Source organism: Fundulus heteroclitus, chromosome 6 (genome assembly GCF_011125445.2).
Source record: "Fundulus heteroclitus isolate FHET01 chromosome 6, MU-UCD_Fhet_4.1, whole genome shotgun sequence".
NCBI lineage: Eukaryota > Metazoa > Chordata > Actinopteri > Cyprinodontiformes > Fundulidae > Fundulus > Fundulus heteroclitus.
In genome coordinates, this window is record NC_046366.1 from 18,151,223 (window position 1) to 18,168,256 (window position 17,034).

General features: G+C 38.1%; 1 protein-coding gene across 1 annotated transcript; it reads left to right on the forward strand.

The window, feature by feature from the left end:
* Positions 1–5,682: 5,682 nt before the first annotated feature.
* On the forward strand, positions 5,683–16,319 carry LOC105934737 (desmoglein-2). Its single transcript, XM_036138224.1, has 12 exons — positions 5,683–5,742; positions 6,124–6,228; positions 11,022–11,398; positions 11,495–11,658; positions 11,769–11,903; positions 12,004–12,189; positions 12,928–13,208; positions 14,102–14,244; positions 14,342–14,563; positions 15,222–15,449; positions 15,754–15,880; positions 15,957–16,319. Exons 3-12 carry the CDS (start codon positions 11,218–11,220, stop codon positions 16,003–16,005), a joined length of 1,716 nt encoding a protein of 571 aa, XP_035994117.1. The 5' UTR covers positions 5,683–5,742; positions 6,124–6,228; positions 11,022–11,217; the 3' UTR covers positions 16,006–16,319.
* The last annotated feature ends 715 nt before the right edge of the window (positions 16,320–17,034 follow it).

The following is a 17,034-nucleotide window of genomic DNA, read 5'->3' on the forward strand; positions in this document are numbered from 1 at the left end:
TTGTGTTGGAGTTAACTGGAATAGGATTTGTAACAACTTGATAGAAAGATAAGTGAATAGTAGGGGGGGTTACTATGTGTTGGAAAAACAGTGCACGCCAAATGATTCTAAAGGGTGGATGCAGGAATTTTTTACATGAGGATGGTGTCTATTTAAGGTAAACAGAGAGAGGAATTCATTGCAGGAGGAATAAAGGTGCTGTAAATGACCGGATGGAGATTTGCGTTTTCTCTAGGATTAAAACAGGAACTTTTTCTGAACCACACAGAGTAGGACATCTGGGATGGGAGATCTGGGATGGGAGTAGAGGTTACAGAAATGTTTTGTGTAAAGCGGTGCGATGCATGGTTACTTTAATCCAAAGAAGGTGCTGATATTCTTACAGGAAAAATGTACATTGATTTCAAAACCGAATTAACTAATTTTTGATTCCACAGACATGGGGGTCCCCATTAGAGGTTTAAAGTATTTGTGCATGCGTGGATTCTTTTGCAGGACGACCGGAGGCCTGTGAAAGGAGACCCATAGAGAAACTGTGATAAAGTGTCTCATTAAATATTACATTTCTAAAATAGGTTTCCCGATAGGATGAAGATGGACAAATAGGTGGTAAGGATTAATGGGAATCTGTGAAAACAATTGTCTAACAATCTGTGCACAGACTAAATTGATATGGGGTAAAGCTTTGATGTTTGTTTCTTGTTGGAGTGTTCAGTTAATTTCATTACAGGATACATTCCATATGACTGAAAGGAGTTTTTCGGAGTGCGACGTCAACCTCCCGGGCTTACAGAAATTTGACATCTAAAGATTGTTGTGTAAGTTTTAGATTGTATTGGAGACATGAACCAGGAGATTGCAGGAATGTGAAGGAGGGTGTATCAACTCCCAGACATCCACTAAGTGTGTGCTAAGATCCTCGAAAGACAGATGTGGGGGCCAAGGTTCAGGAGGCCCATCAGATGTTGGAGCCGAGCATGCCAGCCACAGAGGGTTCAAAGAAAGATCACCGGAACAGCTTGAAGCGCCAAGCCACTCAAGGAGAGGCAGCTGGATGTTTATTTTGTTTTTGTTGTTTATTTTTAATAAAAGATTAACATACAGCTGTGTGGAGATTGTGGTTTGGACAATGACTCTGTAACCCATTATCTTTAAGGGTGAAAAGAAGACATCACTGAGACACAAGACATCATGACAACGATTGAATGCATTGTGTAAAAAAGAAAGGGAATTTTGTAATCACTGCATTTGTCTTATAAGTTCCATATTCCTAAGATGTTAAATACTAGTACTTTTAGGATCTTGGTTATGTATTGCATGATAATTTGGTCTTTATTCTGTGGTTTGATCCGGGTGTAGTACTTTCACAGGTTATATTAATTTCTGAAAAGACATCTTGTTAATCTAGTTTAAGACTCCTAGAGTCATCTTTAGCTCATATAACAGTTTCTTGGTTGTTGCAAAGATATCATAGGCTAACACCTACTGGATAAAGGTGCTGACTTTTATTGGGTCTAGTATGTTTTCAGATTTACATAGGTTCAGTAGCGTTTTAGTTATACGTTGGGTTATCTTACTTTTAAAGGGAAACATTTGAGCTGAGGGATGCAGAGGTGTTGTACACCATTACGCCAGTACTACTAATCAACACTGTCAATTGATTAAAAGTTTTAATCGCAATTAATTGCATATTTTCTTTTTATTTCTGAAAGTATAAAAGTTCATTTGGGAATTTTAATATGCACTTTTGCAATAAATGACACTAGTTAAAATGATGCTTGTACAAAAAAATATTTTTCATTTTTAGGCACTTTTCAGAATTGGAATGACAACATCCTGGTGCCATAAAATGATAAACTATAGCCAATAATGAGCTAAATCACAAATCATAATGCCCTGATGTTTACACAATGTATAAACAAATGTGTGAATAAATAAATATTTTATCCTGAACTATTTTTAACTCCTAAACAAAGATATAATGGTGTTAAGCATTTATATATACATTAATACATTTTACAGTTAGATAAAATCACAAGTTGTATTGTTCATTAATTTTTTTACTCTCTCTCAAACACATATAATCCTGAGCGGTCCCTTAGTCTGTCATTGCAGACAGAAAGTCTGTCCCTAGAGGGGAGGGCTGCACACTGAGCAGCAGGCAGGACATATCAACTATCAGTGACCAATCCTCGGCTGTTTTCAGCGAGGTTGGTGCTGTAGGTGTAGTAACAGATGGCGCGCATGGTTGGTGGGTGTTTCTAATAATGTGTCGTTCCTGGGGGTGTCACCAGGAACCGTTAACTCTCCGCCCAAGACGTCCAGGACTGGATAAAGTCCGGAGAGGGTGTGTTTAAAAAATCTGTAGGTGGTGATCCGCCCCGCAATGCAGCTCTGCTCTCTTTTTATGTCTCAAATAAATGTTTAATTCTCTGCCAAAAATCCAGCAACTTATCCCAACTTCTAGCCTTTCTCTTACGCTTAACATAATGTTTTACTAAACATTTAACCAAATCTCACCATAATACAACCGCTTTTTTTTTTTTCACCTTGAATCCCGGAACGAGCCCCCAAGTGTTGAAGCCGTCTTGCTTCTCTGGGTTCGTTGATTCGTTGTGCAGGACTTAAAACAAAAACTCAGCCAGGACACAGAATTCAGTTTCACCTTTGCAAAGGGAGAGCAGGTGCACTCGCCGCATCTGCGGGCCGCGACTCTGACTCTGCTCCCCCGCCCCCCCGCCGTTTAGGCTTGTTTTATTAATTTCAAATAAAAGGAGGATTTCACAGAGTCACACAAGCAAATGACTTACACAGTATCGGTTTCTACTCCCTAACAGCTAACTTTACCTTTTATGGATTTATTTTTCTCTTCTGTTAAAACCTTCTGTTCTGCTAATTGCTGACCTGGCCTTGAGACTCTCTCTTCTGCTATCTGTGCTCACAAACAACACTTTTTACCCTAATCTACTCACATTCTACTTTGAAGCATATAAAAACATATAAAAGCAAATAACAGCATATAAAAACATGTTAAACCTTCATAAAAGTGTATAAATCGGATCAAAGTTAATACATTCCACACTACCCTCGTCTATGGTCTTGAGCTTTGGGTCATGGCCAAAAGAACAAGATTCTGGATACAAGCGGCTGAAATTAGTTTTCTCCGTAGTGTGTCTGGGCTCTCTCTTTGAGACAGGGTGAACAGCTCAGTCGTCCGGGGAGGACTCAGACTACAGCTGCTGCTCCTCCACATCGAGAGGAGCCAGTTGAGTTTGCTCGGGCATCTGGATAGGATGCCTCCTGGACATCTCCCTGGTGAGGTGTTCCGGGCACATCCCACTGGTAGGAGACCCAGGGGTAGACCCAAGACACGCCCGAGGGACTATGTCTCTTGGCTGGCCTGGGAACGCCTTGGGATTCCCCCAGAGGAGCTGGCCCAAGTGGCTGGGGAGAGGGACGTCTAGGCTTCCCTACTAAAGCTGCTACCCCCTGCGACCGACCCCGGTTAAATGGATGGATGGATGGATGGATGGATGGATGGATGGATGGATGGATGGATGGATGGATGGATGGATGGATGGATGGATGGATGGATGTTTTTTTTAAGAAAAGCCACTTCATTGGGTGGGCCTTCATACAAAGTGGGTGGGCCTAAGCCAATCCAGGTCCACCCACTGCTACGCCCCTGATGACAGCACTGCTAACCCCCAGTTTGTATTGTCCATACTTTATCTATTGATGTTGCGTTCACAAAGGAGCATGGAGAAAACGCTGTAATATGCCCATCAACTGACAAACAGATAAATGACTCAGTTCTCTCCTTTGTCAAATTGCACTCCAATTCCGTAGCTACGGATTGCTGCTTCATACTCTCCTCCTTCCTGTACACAGTGGTTCCAATGTATTTGACACATAATTTAAATTAGGTATTTTCAGAAATTGAGATAAAGGGTCATAAATGTACTCAAATCTCAGAAATAATTTAATGGTATATATTGATCTAAAATTATCTGTTTTACATTTTTTTGGAAATAAGGAGCTGGTTAGAGGCAGAATTAAGAGAATGTATAAATTAAATTAAAGAAATTTGTTGTGCAGGGACACACTGTTACTCCTCCCGAGTTAATCAAGGCTCAATGTCGTTTATTTGGTTTTAACAGACATTTATTGCAGACAACATGTCTTTACATGCCTTCAAAAATGCCCTCAGAATGCCATCAGAACTAAGAAAGGAAACAGAAACCAGAATTAGAATATAAAGGTTTACATGTATAAAGACAAGCAAAACAATAAAGCCATACCTCATTGGCCGCATAAACTCTAGAGGAATAAAGATTATTCATACAGCTTGTTCCCACAAAACCTTATGTTTTTGGGGAAAACTTCTTGTACAACAGTCCAGTGATGCTCGTTAATTGCGTCAATTAAACTCTACCATGGACAACACATGAAATGCGGAACAAAAGATAGGTTCCCACTTACATTTTAATCTGCTTTTTGACCAAACTAAACCAACCTTAACAACATGAATTTGCTGACAGTTATTTATTTATGACTAAATGTTTCATTTCAAACACTATTATGAATAAACTGTCATTTTTAACTAAATATTAAAATAATTAAATATGCATTGGCTCTGATGGTAGCTACACACACTGCTTCAAACAATAAACTTAGTGTCAGTGATTTTTGAATCACTATTTTGAGTCCCTATTTGAATAACTGCTCATGTGCTAGACTGTTTTACATGTGCTCTTGTGCTCCTCGTGGGGATTGCATGAAAAATATCTCCCAAATCCACTCTGGTCTTATTTCCTTCTACTGATGCCTTTCTCTTCTTCTCAAAAACTCGTACAAAGTTTGCTACTTATGACTGTCAGCTGTGTTCAAAGTATACAGTGAGACCAGTGGAGCTACAATGAATGACTAGCACTGAAGCTAACCGCTAAGTTAACCGCTAAGCTAACTATATACATAAACACTAGAAGTGCGCATGCGCAGTCAGCAAGTGGAAACTAATAGGGAACATGCACGCACATTGGCGTTACATGAGCGTGTCAGAATGATTGGCATGTGGGACAACGTATAGATAAGGCCCTGGAACTTGAGGGACAGAGGAGCTGAGGGCAGAACCAAAACTCTGACAAATCACTGCCCGTTGGACCAAGCGGCAGGGATTGGTTAGAGCTTTTACAGGCCTGAAGCTACCACACAGACAGATTTTTTTAACCTCCTTTTCTGAATATAATATAAATATAAATAAATATATAAATATAATGTCTTGAGTTGACTACTTCCAGGATGGAAGGACCATTTTACCCAGTATAACAAAAAGTGTTTGTAAACAGGATTACCAACTACAGCTTTAATTGTTTTGATTCAAAGAGGACGTGACAGACTAGTCTAGACTTTTTTTCTTGCCCAACCTGAACTGGTTTGGTTTCCTTCTCCTGTACCCAAGAGGTTTCTTTTGTTTAATACTTCAGAAAACAGTCGTGCTTTTGATATCACTGTTCATCGAGAATAGTACCAACTAAAGAGAAGACACACCCAGTAATATAATACAGCACATTGCACATCCAGCGAGTCAGAGCCTGCAGCAACCAACAAAAAAGCTTTACCAGAACTGAAAACTCCAGCGATCTGTCTTTGAACCAAGGAGAAACATCTTTCTGTATCTTTTTTCCGATGGATCTTCTGCTCAAATCCAGCCTTTTCGTTCTTTTGGGGTTCTTTATCACTGTGAGTAACGGCTTATATCTCCTATATATATATATATATATATATATATATATATATATATATATATATATATATATATATATATATATATATATATATATACATACACATACATATAGCAACCCAAAGGTAATATTTCAATAGCCATTGTTTTATTGCAGAAAATTACCATTATCGATTGTTCTTAAACCTATTGGAAGAAATTTCCCATTGTGAAGTGCAGGGTGACACAACAATATTTACCACAACACTGAGTTGTCCCAATTTTCTCAACAACTGTTTACAATTGGATAACAGCAGCAGGGTTTTTTTAAACGTTGGGATTATAACGCATGTATTGCTAGTTATTATTTACTGTTTTTGCTTTTTGTTCCTCTGAAGCTGGCTCCCATGAAGGTAGAAAGTGGAGATTGGGCTAACATGCCTCGCAATCGCAGGGCCCTAGTAGAGAGACATGACTACACTAACTACGACTTTGTTGCAACAGTGGGTATTTATTTGTTCTGTCTTTCTTGAAATCTTTATCAAAATGCTCTTAATAAACAATTGTGCTGCACAACACATTTTTTACACAAATAAATATTATATATATCATTACAATATGAGAACTGTTTACTAAAACTGAAGGAGCTATTATTTATAGCTTTAACTGCAAAGAACTTCACTCACAAAAAACAGATAATCGCTTCAGGTGCCATTGTCTTACAGGATTGCAAGAAGAAATATAATTCTGGTCTCCATTCAGATTTACTCCAAAAGTATATAACTGTAGTACCATGCTTTTTAATTGGAATCACTTTAAAACAATCAATATTGTTACAAAATTAAATTGAATCCCTTCCCAAATACTTTGAAAGAGATGTTATTTATTCTGCAGTTGAAAGAAGAAAGGTTTCAATGAGTGTTTTGTTAAAGCCTCAAAGTGGTTTTCTTAAAAAAATATATGAGATGGAAGGGCAGTGATCACCAATGGGTATTCCAAATCACTGTACCTGGGTGTATACATACTTTGCAATGGTTGTGGTGGTGTGAGCGAAGTGCACGGAGTCGGTCCGACATTGCTAAAACAATTTTCTTTTGGTCCCCCTTAATCTGACCAGCGATGACATATTTTGCTGCATGTCTTCATTGGAATGCTGGTTACCCAGGTGGTGTCCTAAACATTATGTGGACTACATTGATAATTGGTGAACTTTCTGTAGAAAGCCTGTCTCCACAGAGACAGCATCCATCCCCCTTTGGATGGTGCAGCTCTTCTTTCTAGGAATCTGGACAGATTTATTAGTTCTCCAAAATGCTAACAACCCTGGGTCAAGACCAGGGTTGTTAGCAGAGATAAAGTGTATCCCTGGGCTCACAATGTCTACGGTGCAGGTTACTGTCCTCATCCAGCACGGGCTTGCTACAAACCCCCACTCACACTGTTCCTTTGGAAATAGCAGCCAGCTGCAACTCCAGCTGCATAAAGGGTGCTCACGAGAACAGAAGTTCGCATGGTTCTTTCTGTTGCTGTCCCTCTTAAATAATTAAAAAACAGCCATGTTTTTTTTTTTTTTTTTTGACACTTTTTTGTCAGAGTGCACAAGTATTCTATTTCATCCTCCAAAGCCCCTTCTTTTTCCTCATGTTTCTGTGTTGTCATTTTGTCTATACTAATCAAATTAGTGTACTGTTGGTGGGGTGATTTTATTCTGAAAGTCACTGGAAACTTCTCCTGTCTAGCGCCTGACTTTTCCTGTTTGGTCAAATTTTCTTCCTGCAAATTTTTTTGCAGCGCCGCACCCGCACGTGGCTAATTTGAGAGTTGATTTTAATGATTTGGGTTCCTTGCGGCACCCACACCGTATCTGCACCGTATTCAATGTGAGCCCCATGAAAATCTCACAGAATTTAATACAACTCTATTTGAGCCAAAAATAAAATGATTAAATATGATTTACTGAATATAAGGTTCTACTCTTCAAAGACATTGTTAGTTAAAAGTAGAGTGGACGATCTTTTTTTGCTTCCGAGTTCCGGGGGGATCACCTTATCTATTGGTTGTTCCACATGTCAATCATTGTGACACCCTTGTTAGTTTCCGCTTGCTGGCTGCACATGTGCACTTCTAATGCTTATGAGGCCAGTGAGCTTCGGTGTTAGCCATTCAATATAGTGCTGCTGCTCTCACCATATACTTTGAAAATGGATGAGAGTCGCAAGAAGCAAACTGTCTGAAACTGTGGCGTCTTTGCATTTGGGGCCAATGGGGCCTGACCACACCAGATGTTGCTGTGGAGATCTATGTTTGTAATAATCAGCAGGATATGGTCATTCTTTATAGAGCAATATTGTAAAAGAACCTGATTCCCCTATCAGTAAAATTCTGTGAGAAACATTTGTGTCTTTATATCTAAACTCAGTAGGCTAATCCTCTTGAGGCGCCTTCATATTGAGGCCGGTGTAGGTACCAAATAGATCTGCTCGGGTGGTCAGATGTGCTCGGGGCCTGCGCTTCCCGATGACGTCACAATGTGGCATTTTGTTAATTTACGGTTATTTTCCAGTAACTTAATCGAGGCATGAAAACTTTTAACATCATTTTGGAATGCTTGTGTGGTAGTCTGTCAATTCAATTGTGTGTATTCCTCGTTTTTCTACTGATTTTACAATGTCGTTCTTTCTGATCAGATGTTGTTTATTATTCCAGATTAAATTGTAATGGATTTGATTAATTTTTTGTTGTAGTATTTGGTATATTTAAGGTACATGGTGGGTAAATTAATATGGCTATCTATTCCATTTTTGTTAACAATATTCTTCCGAAAATTTAAATGTTCCTTTGGAGCCACTGTCCAATATTTGTTGATTTTTTTGTAAAATGGGTTGAATATTTGTTCTTTCATTTTCAATGTGGTCCTTGTTAATCATTATACCTAAATATTTGACCTAATTTTTTACTTTGATATTATGAATTAAAGTGGGTTGATTATTTTGAATTGCTAAGATTTCACATTTTTCAATGTTCATCTTTAAGCCCGAAGCTTTTGAGAAAAAAGAAACCGCTAAATTAACTAAATCATTCGTTACAAATGCAGAACGCGGGCTCAATGTAGTTTGTTTGACTGGAGTTGCCATACTGTGACGTTATCGGGAGGCAACAGGCCCATGGAGAATTTCTTCGTAAAAATTGTCCGTTTACAAACCGCAACCCTTTAACTAACTTACGTTAGCAAGTTGTCCGGACCAATCAGAATGTTTTACGTAATTGTGCAAACGTTAAACCAATCATGTATAGTGACGTCATCGAGAGGCGCAGGGCCCCGAGCAGATCTGACCACCTGAGCAGATCTGGTACCTACACCGGCCTACCAATGATTGGTTAAATGATGAACATCTGAAATCATAGGACGCATGCCCAACTCACAATCAGTAGATAGCCGTGAGGCACAAATGCTGTGGCCCCAAGCTCGGATCGTCCAATCAAAATACTGGAATTGCTTATGTTATGTTTACATTCTGCCGGATAGTGTGCAGCCATCTAGGAAAGGCAAATTTATCAATTTGTCAGTACAAGGACAACGCAAAGTGCTTTACAGGATTAATAGATTGGAAAATAAAAATAGAATAAAAGCAAGTAAGAAAACAGTTGGAATGAAATGTAAACAAAATAAAACATAGGAAAATGGAAACTAAAAGCAAATATTTTTCTAGTGTTAGTTGTCCTTGCTAGCTTATTGAAGGATTATTGTGAATCTGTTCTGTTCAATAAATGAATGAATGAATGAGCGTTTATTTATAAGTTTATGTATAAAAATTAAGTTACATTTAGCTTATGTAAAATGTATTATTTGTCCATTGTTTAATGCTTACTTATCTGTTTAATTTAAAATTTATCAAAGTCAGGATGTGTGTATAACAAAAAATAATTGTTGCTGCTGATAGGTGAGAATTTTTTGTGTCCCACTTAACTTATCGTGGCACAGACGCCACTGGTCTGAAATAAGACCAGATTGTATTTGAGAGATGTTTTTTATGTGATCCCCCTGATGAGGTAACAACGGGTTCACGGTGCAGAAACAGTGCAGGCGCCGCAAGGAAGCCGAATGATGACTACCTCCTTTCTGTAGTCAGTGTGAGCCCAGGGTAAGACGGTCTTGCGCATGTGCAGTTATTCAAAAAGGGACTTAGGGGGGCGCGCATGTGGCGCAGCGTGTAGCGCGACCCATATACAGAGGCCTTAGTCCTCAACGCGGTCGACCCGGGTTCGAATCCGACCCGCAGTCCTTTGCCAAAAGTCTCTACCCCCCTTCCTGTCAGCCTACTTTCGAAAAAAGCGAGCCACTAGAGCCGCAACAAATCCCAAAAAAAAAAAAAAGAAAAATAAATAAAATAAAAAGGGACTTAGGCGTTTACCTACATTTCCAGAAAAGTAGTCCACTCTACAATGAATTGATTTCGGATTATCAAACTAATTTATTTTGTCTCACAGAAACCTGGCTTGAAGAGGACCATGATTCAACTCCTTCTAATTATTTGAACCTTCACATCTTTTAGTCTGATTAATTAATGAATCCCTGGCCAATGAATAGCTAAAATTATTTTCTCTCAGTTTTTAGATCAGTTCTCAGACTACTTATCTTATTTAGCGTAAATACTGACATGGTCATTATAATAGGGGATTTTAACATTCAGGTTGACACTGAATGTGATAACCTTAACGTAGCTTTTTCCACATCTAGAGGAATCCTACCTAATTTTGAAAATCAGTCTACTGTTGTATAAAACAACCCTTCGCAGAGTTGGAGCAGCATATTTTTCATCATAAATAGAGGAGAATAAAAATAATCCTAGGTTTCTCATTAGTACAGTTGCCAAACGTACTCAGAGTCACAGCTCTGTTGATCCATCCATTCCCTCAGCTCTCAGCAGCAATGACGTTATCAGATTATGTATAAACAAAAAATAATTTTCTATTAAAAATAAAATCATTGGTAAACTCCCAAACATAACTCAGTTCTTCATACCCATTTTCAGACATAATCACTAAATTATACACTTAATACAACTACATATATACATATATATATATATTTATATATATATATATATATGTATATATATATATATATATAATTATTTATACATAATGTTTGTATGTGTTAAATTTGTATGTTTTTGTATGTGTTAAACTGTTTTATGTCACTGGATTGTCTGAAATAAATGATTAATTCATTCATTCATTCACTAATTCATTCGGTCAAAGGTCTACCTTTCATTATAATGCATCTGTATTTTAGATTCGCATAGATCAATACAAGGAAGAGAAGATAATATACTCTTTAACTGGTCCTGGTGCTGACCAAGATCCAAAGGGCAGATTTGCAGTTGACCGAAACACTGGCATTGTTAAGGTCCATTCCATTCTGGACCGAGAGGAAATTGCAGAATATCATGTAAGCACACTTTAAAGTACTTTTGTTGTTTTTTTGAGAAATGAATGAAATGGCGAAACATCTTCTGCTCTTCTTTCAGCTTCTCGGTGTGGCAAAGTTTCCTGATGGGACCCTTGCTGAAAAGGATATCGAACTTGTAATTTGGGTCTTAGACATTAATGACTGCACTCCTGTTATCAAGGCCCAGCAAGTTGGACAAGTCAGCGAGCACAGCAAACCGGGTATCAAAGATCTGTAAAACAATATGTGATCTTGGTTAGAAGAAAATGTGTTTCCTGCAATATAATTCCAAACTATATTATATTTGTTTGTTTTAGGTACTGTAGTCATGAAAGTCATAGCTACAGATGATGATGATAACACCACTGTCAACGCCTGGATCTCCTACAGAATAGATGAGAGAAGTAACAGTGGCGGGATGTTCAACATCAGCTCCCAAACAGGAGAGGTTATGGTTGCAAAGACCACTCTAGATAGAGAGGTGAGTCACTGTTTATTGTTTATTACTTAACATGGGCTTTACTAGTGAGCAATAATTTATATGTGATTTAAAACTCAAATTAATTTTCTCCAACATTTTGGTTCTTTCAGACTAATGACACATACAAGTTGATCATTCTTGCTTCTGACTTGGGCGGCCAAGAAGGAGGAAACACAGGAACTGGTGAAATAGAGATTAAACTCACAGACATAAATGACAACATTCCAACTCTGGCAAAAGAAACGGTATATGGGGCACATAAACCATTGATCTATTTTACAAAAAAAAAAAATGTATTGATAATGCCACAAAGTAAATGGTTTTTGGTTTATCTTTCTTTGCTAGTACGAGGGAAGCGTGGAGGAGAACACTGTTGGTGTTGAAGTCCTAAGGATACAAGCAGTTGACCTGGATATGATCAATACAGAGAACTGGTTCGCCATGTACGAGATCGTTTCAGGAAATGAAGGCGGTTATTTCAATATCACAACTGATAAAAAGACCAACGAGGGAGTCATCACCATAACTAAGGTCTGTTTAAATGAAAGAATTAAAAAAGACATCAAAGTACGAGAGTTACATCCATCTCACAATACAAAAAAATACACAATACCAGGTGCACAAGAGTGAGAGAAGAATTTTTTTAATATTTCCAGAAAAAGTAGGAGTCCCCTTTTTCCTTGTATTAACCCACTGAATAACGACCAATCTGTGTTGTGAAGAATTTAATTGTTGAAGAGTATTCCGGTCTAGGTTTGACTAGTTCAGTTATTGCACTTCTAAGCTCATTTAATGGTTTTCATATTAAATAAAAATAGACATTTAAATGTTGTTTTTCTGTCACTAATCAATTTTTAACTAAAACTAATTAAATACAGTCCAGACTCATTACAACTATGAAGTTGTGCTTTGCACCAATAGAAAGCTATGAAGCAAAAGCTGACTTTAGCATCACAAGTCAATGGTTGGTATTCTCAGATTGTGTACAAATTACTCCAAACAAAAAAAAAACTTTCAAAATACTGTCACATTAATGATTTATAGAGGCTTATTAAAAAATCTTGTACCTGAATGTGTTGACCTAGACTGAGGAGAAGTTTTATTAGTTCGTATGACTAACAAAAGGCAATTCAAGAACTCTTTTCTCACACATATGCAGGGCTCTAAAAATTAGCTTTTTGCAGAACAACATTGCGTAACACCCCTACCTCTGATTAAACTGATAGTTGAAAGCCAGCGTCTCCTGCTAATCATTTGCTTATCATATAGGCTCTGGACTACGAGGAAATAAAGGTGCTAAATTTGGCAGTGAAGGTTAAAAATGAAGCTGAGTACAACTTTGGCAGCAGCATGTCGGCTACGGGAGCTTCTGGGTCAAAGTCGTATCCCATCAACATAAATGTCATCAACCAGAAAGAGGGGGCCCGATTTAAACCGAGTGTGAAAGTGGTGACTGTCTCTGAAGATAAAACATCCTTCTCTTTGGACAAAGTCATAACAACCTACGCTGCTATTGACAGTGACACTCTGAAGACTGCCACCGACGTGAGGTAATGTCTCTCACATAGCAGATAATTTTGTTCTGCTGTAAGCCTGCAATAAACTAAGTTGTTTGTTCATACAATAGCAATATTTAAACATTATTTCGTTTTCAATCTGGTTTTGCAAAGATTTGATTTGGTGTACAGGTGTAGTAACATAGTATGTTAACTTGTATTTAAAATAGTTTAACTCTATTGTAACAAATGTTTTATAATGAAAGTCAGCAGCAATAACATCTGAACCTTTTATTTAAAATTTCTATTATTTTATTTGTTTAGTTAGGTTTAAAAAAAAATAGCACTAACTCTCCTTGCCTCAAGTTCACAGATGTTGCTAACAAAAATCTTTGTGAAATAGGCAAAGTTTAATATTATAGTCCTATAGCTTTTTAGCTATACTGAAATATATACAAGCAAATCAATTTTAACTCCTTTTTTTTTTAATAACATTTATTTAAAAAGGGTCAAACTAGCTGGATCTATGTTCTCTCACACAAGAAAATGTACATAAAAAGATTTTTAAGTCAGTGGTAAGGCTCACTTACTACAAGGGAAATGTTTCTACAAGGGAAATCTTTTCTGAAATAGTTTTTAATTTTAATTAATCTTGATTAAAAAAAAAAAAATCCCCATGAGCTGAGCAATGAAAATCCCATAATTGGGCCTGGGTGTTCTTGATTAGATAACTTTTTTTATTAAATAAAATTATGTGATAAGTTTAATTTTATTAGTATCAGAAAACAATGTAAGTGTTTGTTGATTAATCTAAATCCAAAGGAATACCTTGTGATTATAATATAGTCAAGTCAAGTGAATTAATTTTTTTTGGTCTTGGAAATAACCCCAAAATAGATTGGCACTTATATAATGACATTTAATTGATTTTTCTCTATCACTTGCAGGTATGTAAAGTTAATTGATAAAGACAACTGGTTTTCTATTGATGAAAAAACAGCTGAAATCAGGTTGAATAAATATCCTGACCGAGAGTCCAAGTATTTGGTCAACGGAACATACTATGCTGAAATTATTTGCATCTCCAATGGTAAGTTCTCTAACTTGTGCCGTTGATTAATTTTGTTCTCTGAATCGATATGTTGCACAGAAGCGCATAACTTACTGCTGCTTTTACTGGGTTTCAGACATTCCCTCAAAAACTGCAACAGGGACCATAGCCATTCAAGTGGAGGATTTCAACAATCACTGTCCAACACTGACCTCAACGACCCAAACCGTATGCTTTGGTGATAATGTAGTTTACGTCACAGCAGAGGACAATGATGGGTTCCCCAACTCTGCACCATTTACCTTTGAAGTGATTCAAGGGGACAGCAAAGAGAAGTGGGATTTGGAGACATTTAATAGTAAAATTTTCTTTTTTTTTTCCTGGAAACTTTCTTTTAAATGATCTCTTGAGTGTTTACACTAAAAAAAGGAATTCAGCTTCAGGCAAGATTACTCTACAATAATTTAGATGATATAATACTACATTTTTCTTGTCTTTCAGTTAATTTCACCCAGTCTGTTTTTCTAAGATTAACTGTAAAATGTCTCAGAAACAGGATTGAAAATGGAAACAACAATTCTTGAGAATAACTGTACTGTGCTGTTATGATCCTTGGGTGTTTTTTTTTTTTAATTTTATGTTCCAGGATCATGCTGCCTTTAATTATTCTCCCTCAGCATGAACCAGCTTTAATTAGCAAATCCCACTCACCTGTGTTGTAGGTAATTTCCGTTTATTCCCAGTTGTATTCAAGTTCCGGGTCACGTCGTCTGTTTTACATCCACGTTCTTAATTGGGGTTATTCAGTGAGTTGGCTCCATTTAAATTTTGTCTCCAGTATGCGCCTGCCGGTGTCTTGCTGCCGCTTTGGTCCTTCACCACAAGCCACGACATTTCCTTAAAAAAATACAATTAAACTTTATGATTTTTCTCAAGTTAAAACTAAGTCAGCACAAAATAAGCTCCATTGCAAATATTTGGTTGCAATCTTACTTTCAGGTGTCGTCTTTCTTTAGAAACCACAGTCCTTCTTCGACACCGAGGAAGCATATGGCCAGGCCTCTACAAAGTACCCCTGAAGATCGAGGACCAGCAGGGAAAGTCCTGCTCTGATCCTCAGATAATCAGCATAATGGTGTGCAAATGCCATGACAGCACCAAGGCCTGCTTGTCACGCAATGAAAGCGTAACTTTTGGAGCTGGAGGTATCCTGCTCATGCTGCTGGGACTGTTGCTCCTTTTATGTGAGTAAAGGCACTGTTTTGGATGCTTTCAGGTTGTAAATTCTGATAAGAGAGATTGACTTTCGATCACAACGTTGCTTAGTAGAACAAGCTGTTACATGAATAGAAAGATTAAAAAAAGGGTAGGTCTTAGCTGGCTTTGGAGGAGAAGTGTGACGTCTGCCTGTCTATGACTCAATAGTTTACTGTATTTCTGATTAGTTGAATGCATTTGTTCAAAACAGGATGTATCTATGGTCAAGGAAAACTGTTTACTAACCATGGCTGCAATTTAAACTTTGTTCTGGATTTTCTTTCTCTTTAGTGTTTCCTCTCCTTCTGCTCATCTGTCGAAGCACGGCAAGAGATTTTAAAGCTATTTCCTTCGAGGCAAAAGAGCATCTGATCTCGTATCACACCGAGGGAGAAGACAATGTGCAAAGAGATTTCATGTAATGGTTACATTTATTGGCTTGCTTAAAAAGCGTTGCCTCTGAAGGAACGTTTACTTATTTTTCTAACTCACAGGACATCCCTGGTCTCCAAGTCCCAATGTAGGTTGATGGTGGCACATTAAAGATGGGGGACATTAACATGTCTTGAGGACAGATATACCATGACAATGTGGTTTGCTCACAGATCACAGCAGAAGACGTGAACTTCAACACATACAATTAACATTATCTTGGATTTTAAACTCAACTCGAGTCTCATGAATAATCGTTATCACATGTAAAGCATAAGTATAGTTCAAAATAAGGCTGTTAGTGTGGATCATTTGAGTAAATAAATAAATGCATGGCTATGTATGTCACAGGTTCTACTGATAAGGTTATGCTGATAAAATTCTGCCACATGTTCAACATATGCCAATAAAAGAAATTAAAGCCAGTTTGCACGTTAGTCTTTTTTTTGTAAATTTATGTTTACTGCTGCCATTTTAAGGGTAACTCCCCCGACCCAAATCAACTTTTTTTGCCAATAAACTGCTAACATGGTTGTCTTGTAGTACTGTCTACATATCCTGGTTATTATTTTGAAAAACAAATGTGTACAAGTTTGTGGAAATCCTGCTTCTGTGTCTAAAATCGTCAGTGTGGCGCCCATCCATCCATCCATCCATCCATCCATCCATCCATCCATCCATCCATCCATCCATCCATCCATCCATCCATCCATCCATCCATCCATCCATCCATCCATCCATCCATCAACTTCCGCTTATCCAGCTTCAGTAGGGAGGCCCAGAAGTCCCTCTCCCCAGCCACTTGAGCCAGCTCCTCTGGGGGAATCCCAAAGCGTTCCCTGGCCAGCCGAGAGACATAGTCCCTCCAGCGTGTCCTAGCTCTTCCTCTGAGTCTCCTCCTGGTGGGACATGCCCGGAACACCTCACTAGGGAGGCGTCCAGGATTCATCCTAACCAAATATTCAGGCCACCTCAACTAGATCCTCTCGACGTGGAGAAGCAGCAGCTCTACTCTGAGTCCTCTTCAGATGACTGAGCTTCTTACGCTATCTCGAAGGGAGAGCCCAGACACCTTATGGGGAAAGCTCTTTTCGGCCGCTTGTATCCTCAATCTCGACCCAAATCCCATGACCATAGATG